Source organism: Mus musculus, chromosome 12 (assembly GCF_000001635.26).
Source record: "Mus musculus strain C57BL/6J chromosome 12, GRCm38.p6 C57BL/6J".
In the NCBI taxonomy this organism is placed as follows: domain Eukaryota; kingdom Metazoa; phylum Chordata; class Mammalia; order Rodentia; family Muridae; genus Mus; species Mus musculus.
Genome location: NC_000078.6, coordinates 66,625,218 through 66,641,477, shown reverse-complemented (window position 1 = coordinate 66,641,477; position 16,260 = coordinate 66,625,218). Strand labels below are relative to the sequence as shown.

Here is a 16,260-nt window from a genome sequence, read left to right as displayed (position 1 = left end):
CCATCTCTAATGGGATCCAATGTGTTCTTCTGTTGTGTATGAAGACAGCTACAATGTACTCATATAAATTTTAAAAAACAAATATATAAGCAAGGGTGCAAATGTTTTCTTGGCTGAAGAGTTATAGAAATAGGAACATACACACACACAGACACACAGACACACAGACACACAGACACACACACACACACACACACACACACACACACACACACACATTCCTCTCCTGTGAAAAGATGTCTTATAGAAATCATCAAGTGTGTCTGTTCATTTTTCAATATTTTCATTATGAATTATAATCTTTGATTGCTACATTTTCACATAAGTTGAATTATAAGCAAGCTTAAAATCTTGTTCCTGTTTATTTAGTTCTTTAAGAAAAATAATATTTGGCTTGTGAGTGTTGCCATCTTTTATCAGGAACCACTGATAATTCATGGATGTCAATGCATAAGAAATACAAAACAGAGAAGGAATTTGAGGATGGGGAAAAAAGGAGGAATAGGAAATTTTCATAATATAGTTATATTTTAATAACTCTACAAATATTATTTGAGAAACTCAAGATATATAATTAAATTGTGCAAAGATCATAACAGCTCAAGATACTTGAAAACTCTAACAAACAATGCCAAAATTGGCCTTAGCAGTCAATGAGGCAGCAACTACAGGACCTGTGTTTATTTGCAACTAGTCTTTTGGCTCATGTAGCAGAGAAAATATAAATGCCATGCAGAGAGTGATTTTTCTGTTTTGTTCTTACACTTTGTGTGTTCTATGGAATCCCTTGGAGACTATTCTTGTGCCATAGCAACACCTGCTGGGAGAGAAAAGTTGGAACCAATGTATCTGTTGCCTGCCAAATCTGTTTCCCCAATGAATGTCACTGCATGTCATCCATCTCCAATACCAAACCTTCACAATTGCTACCTCCAGCATACTGCTGCTCCCCATATGCTCCAGACGCCTAACAATGCTGCTATAATAAGATTTCCCAACTCTTCAACAAAATAAGCATTGGGTATGTGTATGTATTAATGTCCTTTAACCTTCTCCTTAGAATTTTAGATGTAGATCCTGGGGAATCTCAACCTTTGTATGTTTGCAACATGTGGTTTCTTTCGGCTCTGTTATGATATTTGTAAAACAACATTAGTACTGCCTTGCTCACATATCCTAATTTATTATATGTTAGATATTGAAAAGTGTGTGTCAGTGCAAAAAACAAAGGGAAACTTATTTGAAGAATAAGATTAGGGTGAGAGATGTGTTTACACTGATTCTTATCATAGATAGATACAGGAGTCATGACATCTGGTATTAATACATGTTATAAATAAGTACTTGTTCCTATGTGAACAGGACTGTAACTGATGCAAGTCTTTGGAGAATGTGCCACACAACTATTCTTGTGTAGATCAGACTAGCCTTTTATTGGCTGTTGGATGATGAAAGTCATAGAATGGGCAAATTACTCAATACTACCAAGTATTTCCTTCTATTTATTCTCTTTCATTGTACCATTTTTTTGTGACAAAATTGAAATATAGTAATATTACTAATAATATAAAAATCCACTGCTTTGGGATTTTAAAAAATTAAAAGTGGAATAGTTCTCATATGGAAAAATGATCTTCAGGTTGTATGTTTTATCTTCAAACATCTGAAATCATAAGGTAATAAGTATCCATAAGTAGATTTTCTTCATTGGTTGATTAGTAACTTTGATTTTAGACTATCTGTCAGTCAGGACTTTACTAAACATTTGTAAACTAACTTTCAATATCACATGGTATGAGGGCTACTGAAAAGATGGAAACTTTGGCACTGATGTTAGCGTGCTTCAACTACATTTGATAGGATATACACATTTTCCTGTGTCATATATAAAACAAGTTAGACATGATATAATTCAGAGATACTGAAAGTAAAAGAAGAATACAGGAATTGGGAAATTTTCATAGAGAACATTTAAATGATAGTGAGACATTTCACAGTATGGTAGCTTTGAACTCATTCATTAATGGAGGTGAAAGTTTATACCTAAATAAACTTGTTAGGGTGATCAGTCCTGTCCTAACCAAATAGAGAGTGTTTCCACAGACGTACCTTTAAGATCAAGATGTGTGTGTGTGTGCATTCTTAGGCTTGGTTTCTCAAATGGACTAGAATCAGTAAGACTTGGATGTTCCATCTCAGGAAATGGAGAGTTAGTGAAGACATGTAGAAAATAACATTCTTAAAATATTAGTTCAGAAATAGTAAAAATAAATGTAAAAGAAATATTTTGCCAATTTAATATGATAACTTATTCATAAAGATAGAGATGATCCTGAAGGTAGTAGAGAAGTGAAATATGTTCTGTTTACATGCATCTCAGGAAAGTTCTGACACTTTTAAATAACAATGATGCCAGGAGGGGTGATGCTGGCTGACTGCATCACACAGGAACCAGAAGTAGAGGGACAGTGAGTTCAAAGATAGCCTCAACTGCCTAGTTTGCTAGAAGCTTACTGGGACTACAATGACACATTGTTTTAACAATGAATGAATGAATGGGTTAATTAATTAATTAACAAATAGATAAATACAAGAGTAACCACAAAGGTATAGGTCCTGAATATCATATAAATTACCCCTGCTTTTCTCTTGTGTTTGTGCAAATTAAGAATTCTTCCCAGAAGTAACTGGTCACAATATTTATTTATTTTGTAATGCAATGGCCAGTAATTTTCCTGTCTTATATCAAAAGTCATTTGTAAACAACCAGATGTGGGTTCTAGCAGGAAGGATGTGTGAGCAATTCTACATGTAAGTGAGGAAATTTTACTATATCTCTATATATTTTTTTACCCCAAGTAGCTTATTCCCTACTATATTCCAACATATAAGTATTCAACATGCTTAAAGTGAGTCAAAATATATAAACTATAATTATTTTGATTTAAAGGGGATTTTCTGATTTGTGATGTAATGTATGATCCCACCCCCTGTAGGAACTAAACATATATTCCTCTAACTTCGTGCATTAAGGGAATTTTCAAAATCTTAGTGATTTTTAAGATATTCAATGAAGTGAGTGATAACCAGAATTTTTCAGTATGATGGTATAGTTGTTTTAAAGAAGAAAGTATGGTAATAATGTATTAGAATGTATGTAGAATTTCTTTGTGAAATGGAAGAAAAACAAGTGGGTTAAAATATGTGTACAGGTAATGGCACTTAGCTAGCATCTTCTTTCTATTATCCCTTGGCCCATCATAAAATTCTATTACTAATGCCATATTTACAATTATTGCAAAGACAAATTTTAGCTCTATTTCTCTATATATATAAAATGAAGTCATTCCAAAATATTGTAGCAAGGAAAAGATAAAGAACTAAAGAGTATGACCATGGAGAATAACTTTTAAAAAGTACAGAGTCTAAAATTTGAGTTTGATCTACATCAATGCAAAATTAAATCTCCCAATCCTTGTTGTCTGAAATAGGATGTTGTTTTTCTTGAAGTCTAAATCAGATTTAAAACTCATATCAAGTGCAACATAAATTTTAAAGTCAGGAAGGAGTTCAGAGCACATACTGGTTTTAGAGATGACCAAAAATTCAGTTCCCAGAACCCTTTCAGACAGCTCATAGGTGTTGGTAATTCCTTTCCAGAGGATCCAACACCCTCTTCTGATTTACTGGGGCATCTGCATAAACAAGCAAATGCACATGCAATTAAATAAAATTAAATATTAAAAAGAAAAAGATTGTCATTTTTAAAAATCTCCCATTGTTTTTGAAGAGAAAACATACGTACACACACTCATGTGATTTCATTCATTTACCTCATCATTGCCTTTGTGTGTGCATTACTGGAAACCTTGTGCAGAACTTTGTGCGTGTTAGACAAGGGCTCTCACTAACTAAATCCCTATCCCTCCCTTGGATTATTTCCTCTGAAAATTTACTTTATACTGGTCTATCTTATTCTGTGCATCAGTTTGTGTCTGCATAGTGTGACAGTTCTTAAATTCTTGACTGTTTTCTTTAAAAAAAACTCTTTCTTACTTTATTTTTATATTTTTTGTATCAATTATGCATTCTACTCAAGAGTATAAGCATTTAATATAAACTACTTTTCCTAAAACCTTAAGTATAACTGAATTAATGTCATATTTATTTTAGGAGTCTCTCCAATATGAGTCTAGTTATTCCACTGTAGAAAATTCTATTTGTTGCATTTTAAAAAATAAAGTACGTCTTTCCATCTTCACATTCCTTTTAAAGTTCAGCGCCAGTAAATAAGCTGACAAGCATATTTGATTTCTGGTTCATGATATTATTATTTCTGGGGCTTCAAATAGACCTACATGTTTTGAATAATGAATATTTCAAAGTAAAGACTAATGAGTTAATGCACTGTTTACTCCTAAAAGGACATCAAAACGTTTTCCTTGTTTTTTTTTCATTTTTATTTACAGTCTATGAGACGATGAAAAGGATGTCAGAAAACCAATTTGTTCAAATTATCTTTTTAAAAACTATTTTAAAGAAAAAAATGAGTCTTTTTAACAGGACTTTCCCAGATCTTCTGTCTGTAAAAACTCCCACTGTGGTATTTCAGTATAGACTATGCCAGAAAATATACCTGTATTTTTATTTGCAGGGATTTGTTTTTATCACAAGTTACAGGCATATTAGATTGTTGTCTTATATTTGCTATACTTTTATTAAGGAACAATAAATAGTATAATTCATATAAGCCATCTTAAATACACAGAATGCAATTAATTGTGTGCCATTAAACTGCCTCTCCTTTGATTTAGAATCAATTTGGAGCTTTCCCATTGGTAATTTTAAATGAAAGGTAACAGAAAAAGAAGATGGGGATCACTATTTTAAACTCACCAAATGGCAATATACCTTTATCATAAATGTACCCAAACTTCATTCATTTATTTTACAAAACTATACTTATTTGAGTTACTAACTCTAGATTCAGTTCATTTTACTATGGGCTGCTTTTTAAGGAGCTCTTGCCTCATGTCTGTTTATTCCTGCTGTCTGTTTTCAGCTAGCTGTGTAACTCTGATGTCCTGTCCCCCACTCCTTTTCCTTCCTTCCTTACTCCTCTATGTCATGTGCTGTCAGTCTAGGCAGCAGAGGGAGTCACATTTTACTAACAACAACATCAAAGCCAGTGTCTGCAAAGGACAGACTGACTTGTCCCCCAGACATGGGGAAAGTACTCAGTAGAACCCCAAGAAGAGGGAAAGGAGTAAATGATGCTTCCATAGCCAGGAAGGATGAATTTCCAGGCAGTAAAATGGGACAACAAATGCTGATATGTATGGGTAGAGGTGCTGTAAGTATGAGTAATAGACTTTGGGTCCCCAATATCTATATAAATACAGGGTTTGTGTAATGACAACTCTGGATTCAGGTCAAAGAGTCTGCCTTGATACAAAAAGTCAGGAAAGATTGAGAAAGACATCTCAGGCTTACACACACACACACACACACACACACACACACACACACACACACATGTAAACATAAGCATGCACTCTTACAGTAAGGTAAACTCATGTACATGCAAACACATATTCACAGACATTGCCCACACATGTACATGGTGAAAACATAGCAACATTTGAACTGAGTTTCAAAATGTATGGTAAGCAAGAGTGCTAGAAGACCCCAAGAACCCCATACTTTTCCTCCCCAATCACTGGCCAATATCTCACTGTAACAATTTATTTGCTAGGTATAAACTATTTTACTGAGTTGCTATTATGTATACGATTTTTTCCTGGAGGCTGACAATACAACAATGAAGTCTGGGTGTTCATTCAGGAAGCTCTTGTTTTCATGTTGACATGTAGAATATTTTGTTATGAGATACATATGTATAATAAGACAGTTACTGTTGTGAAACAAACTACAAGCTGTCATCTCATGTAGTAACTGGGGAGGTAGGAGACTAAAAATCGGTTTGGATAAAATAGTTCATACATCCCAGCAGCATGCTCCATCTAGCAATAGCAGCTTTAGCTACTCACACTGCTCATCAACATTCTGTTCCTTTTCAACATTAGTATTTTATCTATAGCTATAGGCAAATTGCACCATCATTTCAAAGCCTTTATCATGTTGTACTATGGCTTTTCCATGACTGAACAAATCCATCATGCTGCTTTCAGACTTTCTTAAAACAGTGTGCTGAGGAGCAACATTCCTGAGGTCTTGGATGTCATAGTAATCTGGACAAAAACATGGTTATGATGGAAAAGATAATCATGGGGCAGCAGAGAACTGGAAGAGTGAGATATTAGTGGCAAAGAGACTACATATGATACTATCACAAGAAAGCAAATAACGACTTTCCTGAGACATTTGCAAGTGGATCTAAAAAAAAATAGTCAGGTGTAGAAGACATTTTTAATAATATCTGATGTATGTATATATATATATATATATATATACATATATATATATATATTACAAACAAACACACACATAAGGATTACATAGTATTTGGAAGTAGGCAAGAGAATATGAGAAAACTAGGGAAACTATCATTTTAATTAGCAAATGGCATATGTTGGTAATTAACTATTCATTCAAGAAATGATTGGTATTTGAATTTGGAGATTTGAAAAAACTTAGAATATAACATTGGTTGCAGTTGTAGACTAGAGAAATTTGGAAAAGATAAGTATCTCTCCTATCATCACATAAAGCAGGGAAAAATGAATAGGAATAATCATGACCTACCATGAAAAATAAGTAATAATTCAGAGTTTAGTGTTTATGATATAGAAACTTTAGGCTAAGAAGAATGAGAGAAACTTATGCAGCATTTGGAGACTGTAATATTTATTTTGTAATTTTGGACCAACAGAGCTGTTAACAAAGGATCTCTCTGATTCAATATTTAAGTCCTTAAGCCTGTGTCGTGTGCACTCCCGTAAGCACAGCACTTGGGAGGCCTTGGAAGACTCGTTTATGGACCCACATTCAGCATGGCATCAAGTAGCAAGTAAACAGAACAGCTTACAGAAGAAGGGGATAATAAAGTGTTATTTAATGCGTTTTTCTTGCTTTGTAAAACTCGAAGTAATACATAAAGAGTTCTATGTTTAAGCTGTCGACATAAAAAGTGAATTCGGCCTCACTATTTTAATTAGCCAAGTTTAAATATTTTAAACAAATAAATAATAAATGTACAAAGAAAATATGTACTTTTTATTATAGTAAAGTTTTAGGGAATTTCTGGTAGTCAAGCATTTAATTATAATGGTCTAATGTTTTAAGATCTTTACATATTCTTGTTGGCACCCACAATAATGACTGTTTTTTGTGGTTGTTTATAGGGTGCATCCCCAGGTGGGGCAGTCTCTGGATGGTCATTCCTTCAGTCTCTGCTCCACACTTTGTCTCTGTAACTCCTTCCACGGGTACTTTGTTCCCCCTTCTAAGGATCAAAGTATACACACTTTGGTCATCCTTCTTCTTGAGTTTCATGTGTTTTGCAAATTGTATCTTGGGTACTCTGAGCTTCTGGGCTAATATTCACTTCTCAGTGAATGCATATCATGTGTGTTCTCTTGTGATTGGGTTACCTCACTTAGAATGATAGCTTCCATATCCACCCATTTGCCTAAGAATTTTATAAATTAAATAGCTGAGTAGTATTCTGTTGTGTAAATGTACCACATTTTCTGTATCCATTCCTCTGCTGAGGGACATCTGGGTTTTTTCCAGCTTCTGGCTATTATAAATAAGGCTGCTATGAACCTAGTGGAGCATGTGTCTTTCTTACCAGTTGGAACATATTCTGGATATATGCCCAGGAGTGGTATCACTGGATCTTCTGGTAGTACTATGTCCAATTTTCTGAGGAACCGCCAAACTGATTCCCAGAGTTGTACCAGTTTGCAATCCCACCAGCAATGGAGGAGTGTTCCTCTTTCTCCACATCCTCGCTAGTATTTGCTGTCATTTGAGTTTTTGATTCTACTCATTCTGACTGGTGTGAGGTGGAATCACAGGGTTATTTTGATTTGCATTTCCTTGATGACTAGGGATGTTGAACATTTTTTAGGTGCTTCTCAGCCATTCAGTATTTTTCAGTTGACAATTCTTTTTTTAGCTGTGTACCCCATTTTTAATAGGCTTATTTGCTTTTCTAGTGTCTAACTTCTTGAGTTTTTTGAATATATTAGATATTAGCCTTTATTGTGGATGCTATCAAGTGCTTGCTGACAGGACCCTGACATAGCTGTCTCCTGAGAGGCTTTATCAGTGCCTGACAAATACAGAAGTGGATGCTCACAGCCATCCATTGGACTATGAGCACAGGGTCCACAATGAAAGAGTTAGAGAAAGGATCCAAGGAGCTGAAGGGGCTTGCAGCCCCATAGGAGGAACAAAAATATGAACTAACCAGACCCCCCCACCACCACCACCTGCCCAGAGCTCCCTGAGACCAAACCACCAATCAAAGAAAATACATGGTGGGACTTATGGCTCTACCTGCATATGTAACTGAGGATGGCCTAGTCAGTCATCAATGCGAGGAGAGGTCCTTGGTCCTGTGAAGGTTCTATGCTCCAGTATAGAGGAATGCTAGGGCCAGGAAGTGGGAGTGGGTGGGTTGGTGAGCAGGGGGAGGGGAGAGGAAATAGGGGATTTTCAGAGGGGAAACTAGGAAAGAGGATAATATTTGAAATGTAAATAAAGAAAATATCTAATAATAAACATTTTTTAAAAATAACCAATGAGTTACAAGAGAAATGACATAAAAGGAAAAAAATCTTTACATATCCATCATATTAAGTCAAGACATAAATGCTCACCTTTGGCTCTGCTATATTTCACTTTGTACTCTGCCCTTATCAAAGGGGGAGCCACCTTTGTATGGCTCGTACAAAATATATTTAGTTGCAAAACTTTAGAAATTATTGCTCAGAATTGGTAGATATACCCACATTTTTGGCTTTGGGAAATTATATATTTTAAGCAACAGAAGTCTGTCAAATAGTATTTTAAATTTTATTATTTGATTTTTATTTAATTCACAGAGGTTAATTAAAATTTAGATGCATACTTGGATTGATATATCTTACAATAAATTTCACAAATTCAAAATATTCTAGGGCTGGAGAGATGGCTCAACCGTTAAAGGCTAGGCTCACAACCAAAATATTCTAATAGAGGAAGATTTAGTTAATATAGTATAGTATAAGACAGATAATTTTGTGAACTATCCATCATGAAGTCATTGTCTTTCTTCTTGCTTCTTGTCAAAGACCAAGGCATTTAAAGTGGTCCTGTCCATGACCCTGGGAAGCTAGTGTCTATGGATACTACAAAAGTAGTCCATTGCTCACCTGTAGAGACCATGTCTTCTTGGACCAGTTTCCAGTGTCGTGGAAAATTGTCAGTGTCTTCATTTCTGATCAAATCAATGTATTTGGCATGCTAAGACGGTGTGTTCTCATTGGGTGGATTTTACTTCTTAGGATTACTAAGAGAGTTGAATAAAAATGAAAAATCTTTATCTGTGCTTGGCACGTAGTAGGAAGGACATCATATTTGTTAAACGCATTTTTGTTATTCTATTTCATTTACTGTCACAAGTATTACAGACTCATTTAGTTATTTTGTTAACATACACTGTTTTGAATTGCATGATATTTTTGTGGTTTGCTTCTTAAAAAGCAAAATCTTTAACTAAACTATTAATATCTTCACAATAAATTATTTGAGTAAATTGCCGTAAATTTTGTTAACAGCAATCCCCATAATATATATATTTACTACAAGTGGATGGTGATTACTGTTTATTTTATCTGGCTGTTAAGATGCTGTAGTGTGTATTATATAACTCATTTTTCTTAACTTTGAATAAAGAGAGGAATGAAAATAGAAATGTCCATGTGAAGCATTTGACTGCCAAAGTGATTCTGGTATCACGTTGATTTGCATCAATATCTCTAAATGTTGTAAAATCTCCATTTCAACATTAGTTGAAAAATAATTCACACCTGTGTGTTTTGCTGCCTTGGAACCAGAGTGCAGTAAGACTAGTCATCTCCAATGGGGAGATAAACTTTGCATGTACCTCCAATGCTTCAGTACCTCAAACGATAGCAACATCAATCAGAAACTTAGAATGACTTAAGTTCCCATTTCTTCTTATCTGTAATATTCACTTTAGCATTTTAGTGTGTGGACTGACATTTTGCTGTATAGACTCATTTAAGTTAATTCAAATATAATCGCACGATTAAAGTAAACATGCACAGGGATAGTGTTTGGGATATTGTTTGTAAGAAAAATCATGTTGTGCTGTTTCTCTCAGCACTTCATGTTTTCTACTAAAACCTAACATGACTATATTTCAGACCAGGAAACTGAGCTCTGAGAAAAGCATTCAAGTGTTATCCTGAGCACATTCAGTAAAATAACAAATAATTTACTTGAAGAATTGATACATCTTATATTATCTGAAAATCTTTTGAAATTTAAGAATAATTTTATGGAAATAGCGTAAATATCTTGCCAAGTATCCATGTTGTTTTAAAGTATGATAGTTTTGAAATCTTATAAAATTTAAATCTCAACAAAGGGAGAATATAATGAACTCTCTGCATATGACATTGGTCAGCTATTCAATTAAATTCTTACCAGAGAGAAAATAGACCATTGCAGCATCTGCTTTTAACTTCTAATTTTATATCTCAGGTTCTTCTTTTACCTACTATTTCCTCCATGTATTGTGTTGCTGTGGTGTACACATGAGTAAAATAAAGTGATTTTGAAACTATTAAACTGAAATATTTTTATCTCATTACTATTATTTTGATGGGCAGTTTTCTGTATAACTGATTGTGACTTCGCTGTTAGAAGAGAATTGTGTTTGTATGTGAGGGCAACATTTGCATCAGTTTGTTCTGTTTAAAACAAAGACTGAGGAGCCAGTTAATGACCAGTAAGGCAAGGCATTGGATATATTTTTCTTACCGTGACTATTTTCCTTCAAATGCATTATTTGCTTATTGTGAAAATGATTATGGTCTTCATTTGAGAATATACAATTAAAGTTGTAGGATTATTTTAAGGGAGAGCATCTTCCCTTATTTCTGTAAGTCCTATATTTTATGTCATCTGCATTGTCAGATTCCTTCAATCAGAAGAAATTGTTTTCCTTATGATGTTCTGTGTCTGAATATGCCTTACCAGTTTATACTAACCTTGAAAAATTTTCTTTTTCCCATTTCAAGTTCCACCCAATCTGACTGTTCCACAGGAAAAATCACCTTTGGTCACCAGAGAAGGAGACACAATAGAACTTCAGTGTCAAGTAACTGGGAAACCAAAACCAATCATCCTTTGGTCTAGAGCAGATAAAGAAGTTGCAATGCCTGATGGGACAATGCAAATGGAAAGTTATGATGGGACCCTGAGGATTGTGAATGTTTCAAGGGAAATGTCAGGAATGTACAGATGCCAGACCAGCCAGTACAATGGATTCAACGTGAAGCCAAGAGAAGCCTTGGTGCAGCTCATTGTGCAGTGTGAGTAAATTCTCTTTCCCTTGATTTTTGTGTGGGGATAAATGAGATGAGGGCACTTCTGTGCATTCAGAAGACAGGATTCTTAGCGTTCAACCAGTGTGAAATATTTCTGTACAATTGCTGTCGAAATCTAATGGCAGTTGCCATTTATCTGGTTATTATTTAGCTGTTAGAAAACCAGGTATTTTCACGTACACATTATGATTATGATGGTGCTTAAGACTGAAGATTCAACAACCATGATGGTTAAAAGCCACCTGGGTGCAAATTAAGCAAGGTGAAGATGAAAGTTACTACTAATTCATGTTACAAAGCTCTCTAGTTTTCATAGTTCGTGTCTTCTTTAAATAATTGCAAGCCTGTAGACCAAATCGTCCATCTATCCCTTTGCTTAAATGTGCATATCTGATCATTGAAATGCTACTTTTTCCATGTATGAAGTTGTTGCAGTAGGTTCCATAATTACCTAGTAATTATGAGTAGTATGAGGACCTTATGTGATGAATTTCTGCTTATATTATCTAAAAGATAAATGATTGATTATGAGCTTCTATTGAAGCTATGGTTGCATTTCTTACAAAAAACTCTAGACACTATGGGATTAATATTTACTCTTAAAAGTAATTAAATCAATAAATTTAAGAATTTGTTAAAAACTCAGCAATAGTACTGGCACTGCTTACATTGAGAAAACTATAAAAATCAGCACAAGACTGTAAAATTTGATCTTATAATAGCAGATGATGAGAAGTATTGTACTGTTGTTTCTATGGTGACAGAAATGTGACTCAAAAGATACCAATAGAAATCGTTAAAATTCAGCTCTTTTGATGTAAGAATAAAGGTACGAAGCACCATGATAGAGCAGGATGCTGTCTGTAAGGAGGAGGCACTCTCAGCCTCCCACCCTTTCAACTCTGGAACCCGATAAGAGCAGCCTTTCCAGGACCAGACAGGGATGTCACTGTGTTTTTCAAGAGTCTTATTACACGTATTACTACTATTCCTACTGAAGAACCTGCTTGTGTGTTTGAGAATTTCCCAAGCACAAGCATCTGGTAACTTTCTAAATGTTCCTGCAAGAATCCGTCTGTGTTTAGGAACATCATCTCTGCAGACAGACACATACCCATCTACATAAGACTTACTCCCCCCAAACTAAAGGTGGAGAGATTTAATAATACTTAAAAAAACAAAAACAAAAACAAACATTCGAAGATCTCATTATAAAAATTAGAGTGTGGGGACTAGAGAGATGGCTCAGTGGTTAAGAGGTTCTAGCAGAGGTCCTGAGTTCAATTCCCAGCAACCACATGGTGGCTCACAACCATCTGTAATTGAATCTGATGCCCTTTTCTGGTGTGTCTGAAGAGAGCAGTGTACTCACATATTTAAAATAAATCTTAATAACAAAACAAAACAAAACAACAACAACAACAAAAACCATGAAGGCAGAACAGAAAAAAAATTTTGTAAAAAAAAAAAATTAAAGTTTTCCCTAACTTTATAACTATAATACTATACTATTACTGATATAAGTAATAAAATACTGTTCTACCATCCAAAACATGCATATACATGGATATGCATGCAGCATTCACTGTGTCCTTTACAGCAAATTTCATTATTCTATATAGCTAAGTTTTATTTACTTACATGTGTGTGTGTGTGTGTGAGTGTGTGCTATATACATGTGCATGCATGTGTACACACAAGTAGACAAACACATGTGAACACCCATGCAGAAGCCAGAGTTTGACGTTGGGTGTCTTCTTCAGTCATTCTCCGCCTTATTTTTTAGACAGATTCTCTCACTGAACATGGTTACTAGCTAGCTAGAGTGGCTGACTAAAGTAAGCCTGTTTTGTTTTTTTTTTTTTTTTTTTTAACAACCTTGCACTTGGGTGACAGATGCACACTAAACGTTTACCTGAGTGTTTTGGATCTAGCATTTCAATAAGCCATATCCTTAGCCCACAAACTGTTTTATGCATTGTGTATTCTAAACATAATACATTTATATCGTGGCTAATCGATGGAATTTAAATCTATGTGAGTACCAATTAACAAGTATATAAATATATATTTAAATACATAAGCAAATATAATTATAGATACACATACTTCCTGGTTCTGGTATCTTTTTAAAATTAAGGTGTCAGGAGTATCTGAGGATTTGTTGATTAGGGTTTCACTTATGCCCGTGGTGAACTCAGTGATCTACCTGCCTCTGCCTCTCAAGTTCTAAGATTAAAGGCTTTGAAAAGCATTCCATACCTGGAAATTTAATTAAATGTCTTTGTTACTTTTTAAGGTATCATACCTAGTATGGTCATAAATATAGCATTTCATTCATACGGTTCTCATAGTCATCCTTGTCCCTATCCTCTGTCCCTATTGACGGTCCCTTTCCTTCCCCTATTAGCATCTTTCTATACTCTTGTCAATATATTCAGATAAATTCTTTTAAAACCTTTTTTTTTTTGCTCTCCTTCTATTGATCCCTTAGGATTTAAATACAGAAATGTAAATAAAAGTATGAGAAAAAATAAAAATAAACGCTATTATAACCTTGAGATGATGGAATTGCCTCCTCCCCCAACTGTCTTCTGTTCCAGTCTTTGCATTTTCCAGAGAGGACTTTTAAACTCAGTGACTGGAATGCCTTCTAGACATCTCTCTTTGAGAACCCAGGCTCAAGTCTCAGGTCTCATGTTGAATACCCTGCCTGCTAGCTAAGACTTTTTTTGACTTAGGCTTTGGGGTAGTATGTGCTCCTGTATAATTTGATCAGTTGTTCCCATGGGTTGTGCGTGGCCCCTTTGGAGGTCGCATATCAGATATTCTCCATATCAGATATTTAAATTATGATTCTTAGCTATAACAAAATTACAGTTGTGAAGTAGCAATGAAAATAATTTTATGCTTGGGGGTCACCATAACATGAGTAATATATTAAAGGGTCACAGTATTAAAGAGGTTTAGGACCACTGAGCTAGAGAGAAGTAGTCACCACAATGACATCGTTGCTAGTTGTCATTTGTCCAGGCAGTGTCAGGAATGTTTCTATGTCTGTCAACCCATTCTAGGGTTTCTCTAGAAATTCTCAGCTTCCAGCTCTACAGCCTGTGTCACACCAAGTGTCTCTTAGAGTGTTGTTTCCACAGGCCCTGCTTTGATCCTCACAACCCAATGAGTCTCTTTGCAATTAGTCATTCTTTTCCTATCCAGAAACTTTGTAAGTGAAGGGACAGAATTTTCCCTTCTAACCAGAGCAATAAAAACGTTTGAAGATCTCTACCCTGATAGACATGCTTCTTACTTTCTAGAATAGTCCAAGCCATGTCTCTCAGTCTTCTGAATATGACAGTTCTAACGTCACCTCTCTGCCCCTGCCTCTGCTCCTGTTGCTCTTTCCTTATTCACTCTAATTCTGCAATTCCCTTGAGTATGCCCACGTCCTGTCCCATCTGACTGAACCTGGAGTCTTGAACTCTGAGTCAAAATAAGCATTCCTCCCTTACATTATTTTGCCAAGATATTTTATCACAGCAAAAAAAAAAAAATGATTAGCTATGACAATTGCCTCCCACAGACCCCTGCTGGGATTCTGTTTTTAGAGTTAATGTGATCGGTACAAAGATGTATGAGAACCAAGCTGTTCTAATAAATATCAATGTCACCTGAAGTCGCTTATTTCACTAATGTTCCTTGATTCTTGTAACCTTTAGCTTCCTTTCATAATATAAATTAACTCTATAGATACTGAAAAGGCTGCACTAGAAGCATGAATGACGAGTTATATTTTGGCTTTTAAATTTACATGCAAGGGTGGCATGAAAACTCTACACTTGGTGCTGCACTGCCTCCCAAGGGAACCTCCATTTAAAATATTTCTTTAGCCTCAGAATCTTGAATTTGCAAAACTTTTTATTACAATACAGGTGCCTCATGTCATATATCTTACCTTTTCTGGGTTTTAGTTTTCTTATTTCCAGACAAGGGGAAGTGTTTGCAATTCTCACTACTATTTACAGTATCAAACTGTATTGAGACATGGCAAGAGCCTTGCATACTGCATATAACAGAATGGAGAGAATATGATTATTAGTATGATTCTCGTTGTCTTAACTTGTGACTTATACAAAGTTTTAAGCTAAAAGTCTATTTTCATCCTTGTGGTTTTCATCCTAGTTCCAGTTCACACTTAACTTAGTATGTCTAGTACAACAAAAATATTATAGTCCTGCTGTCTTATACATGGCATAAATGTCTTATGTTTCTGAAGCTGTAAAGGCCATGATCAAGTGTAAAGTTCCTCTGCTTTATAGAGGGCACTAGCTTTTCATCTAGACTTATGCGATGTTATGGTGGGGAGCACTATTTCTCTGGCATCTGTTTTATAAGGACAATCATCTTATGCATGTGATAGGGTGCTCTTCAAAGCCCCTCTTCCCAGTGCTTCACAGCAGCCATTAGATTTTGGCCTATGATTTGGGTACAAAGGCAAGCATTCAGATTATAACACTGGTTTGTAATATTTAAAGACTGATACACCCCTCCTGTCCTCTTAACTCTCTTTCATGTCAAAGCAGTGTGTGTGCGCACAGGCAGGTGTCTGTCTCTGTGTGTCTGTGTGTCTGTGCAGGGAGTGGGGCATGTAGATATAGGGAGACATTCACAAACA

General features: G+C 35.2%; 1 protein-coding gene across 6 annotated transcripts in view; it reads left to right on the top strand.

The window, feature by feature from the left end:
* Mdga2 (MAM domain containing glycosylphosphatidylinositol anchor 2) overlaps nt 1–16,260 on the top strand; it is a 763,131-nt gene that overhangs the window by 581,072 nt on the left and 165,799 nt on the right. For 5 of the 6 annotated variants that reach the window (XR_872713.2, XM_006516013.3, NM_207010.2 and 2 more), the window contains exon 8: nt 11,280–11,573. Coding sequence is in view for 5 of the 6 variants with exons in the window: in XM_006516013.3 (XP_006516076.1) it covers nt 11,280–11,573 (294 nt within the window). In the remaining variant the exon portion in view is untranslated. Of the gene's footprint in view, nt 1–793; nt 1,022–11,279; nt 11,574–16,260 lie in introns of those variants that run through there. The other variant, XM_006516014.4, reaches the window with a different exon arrangement.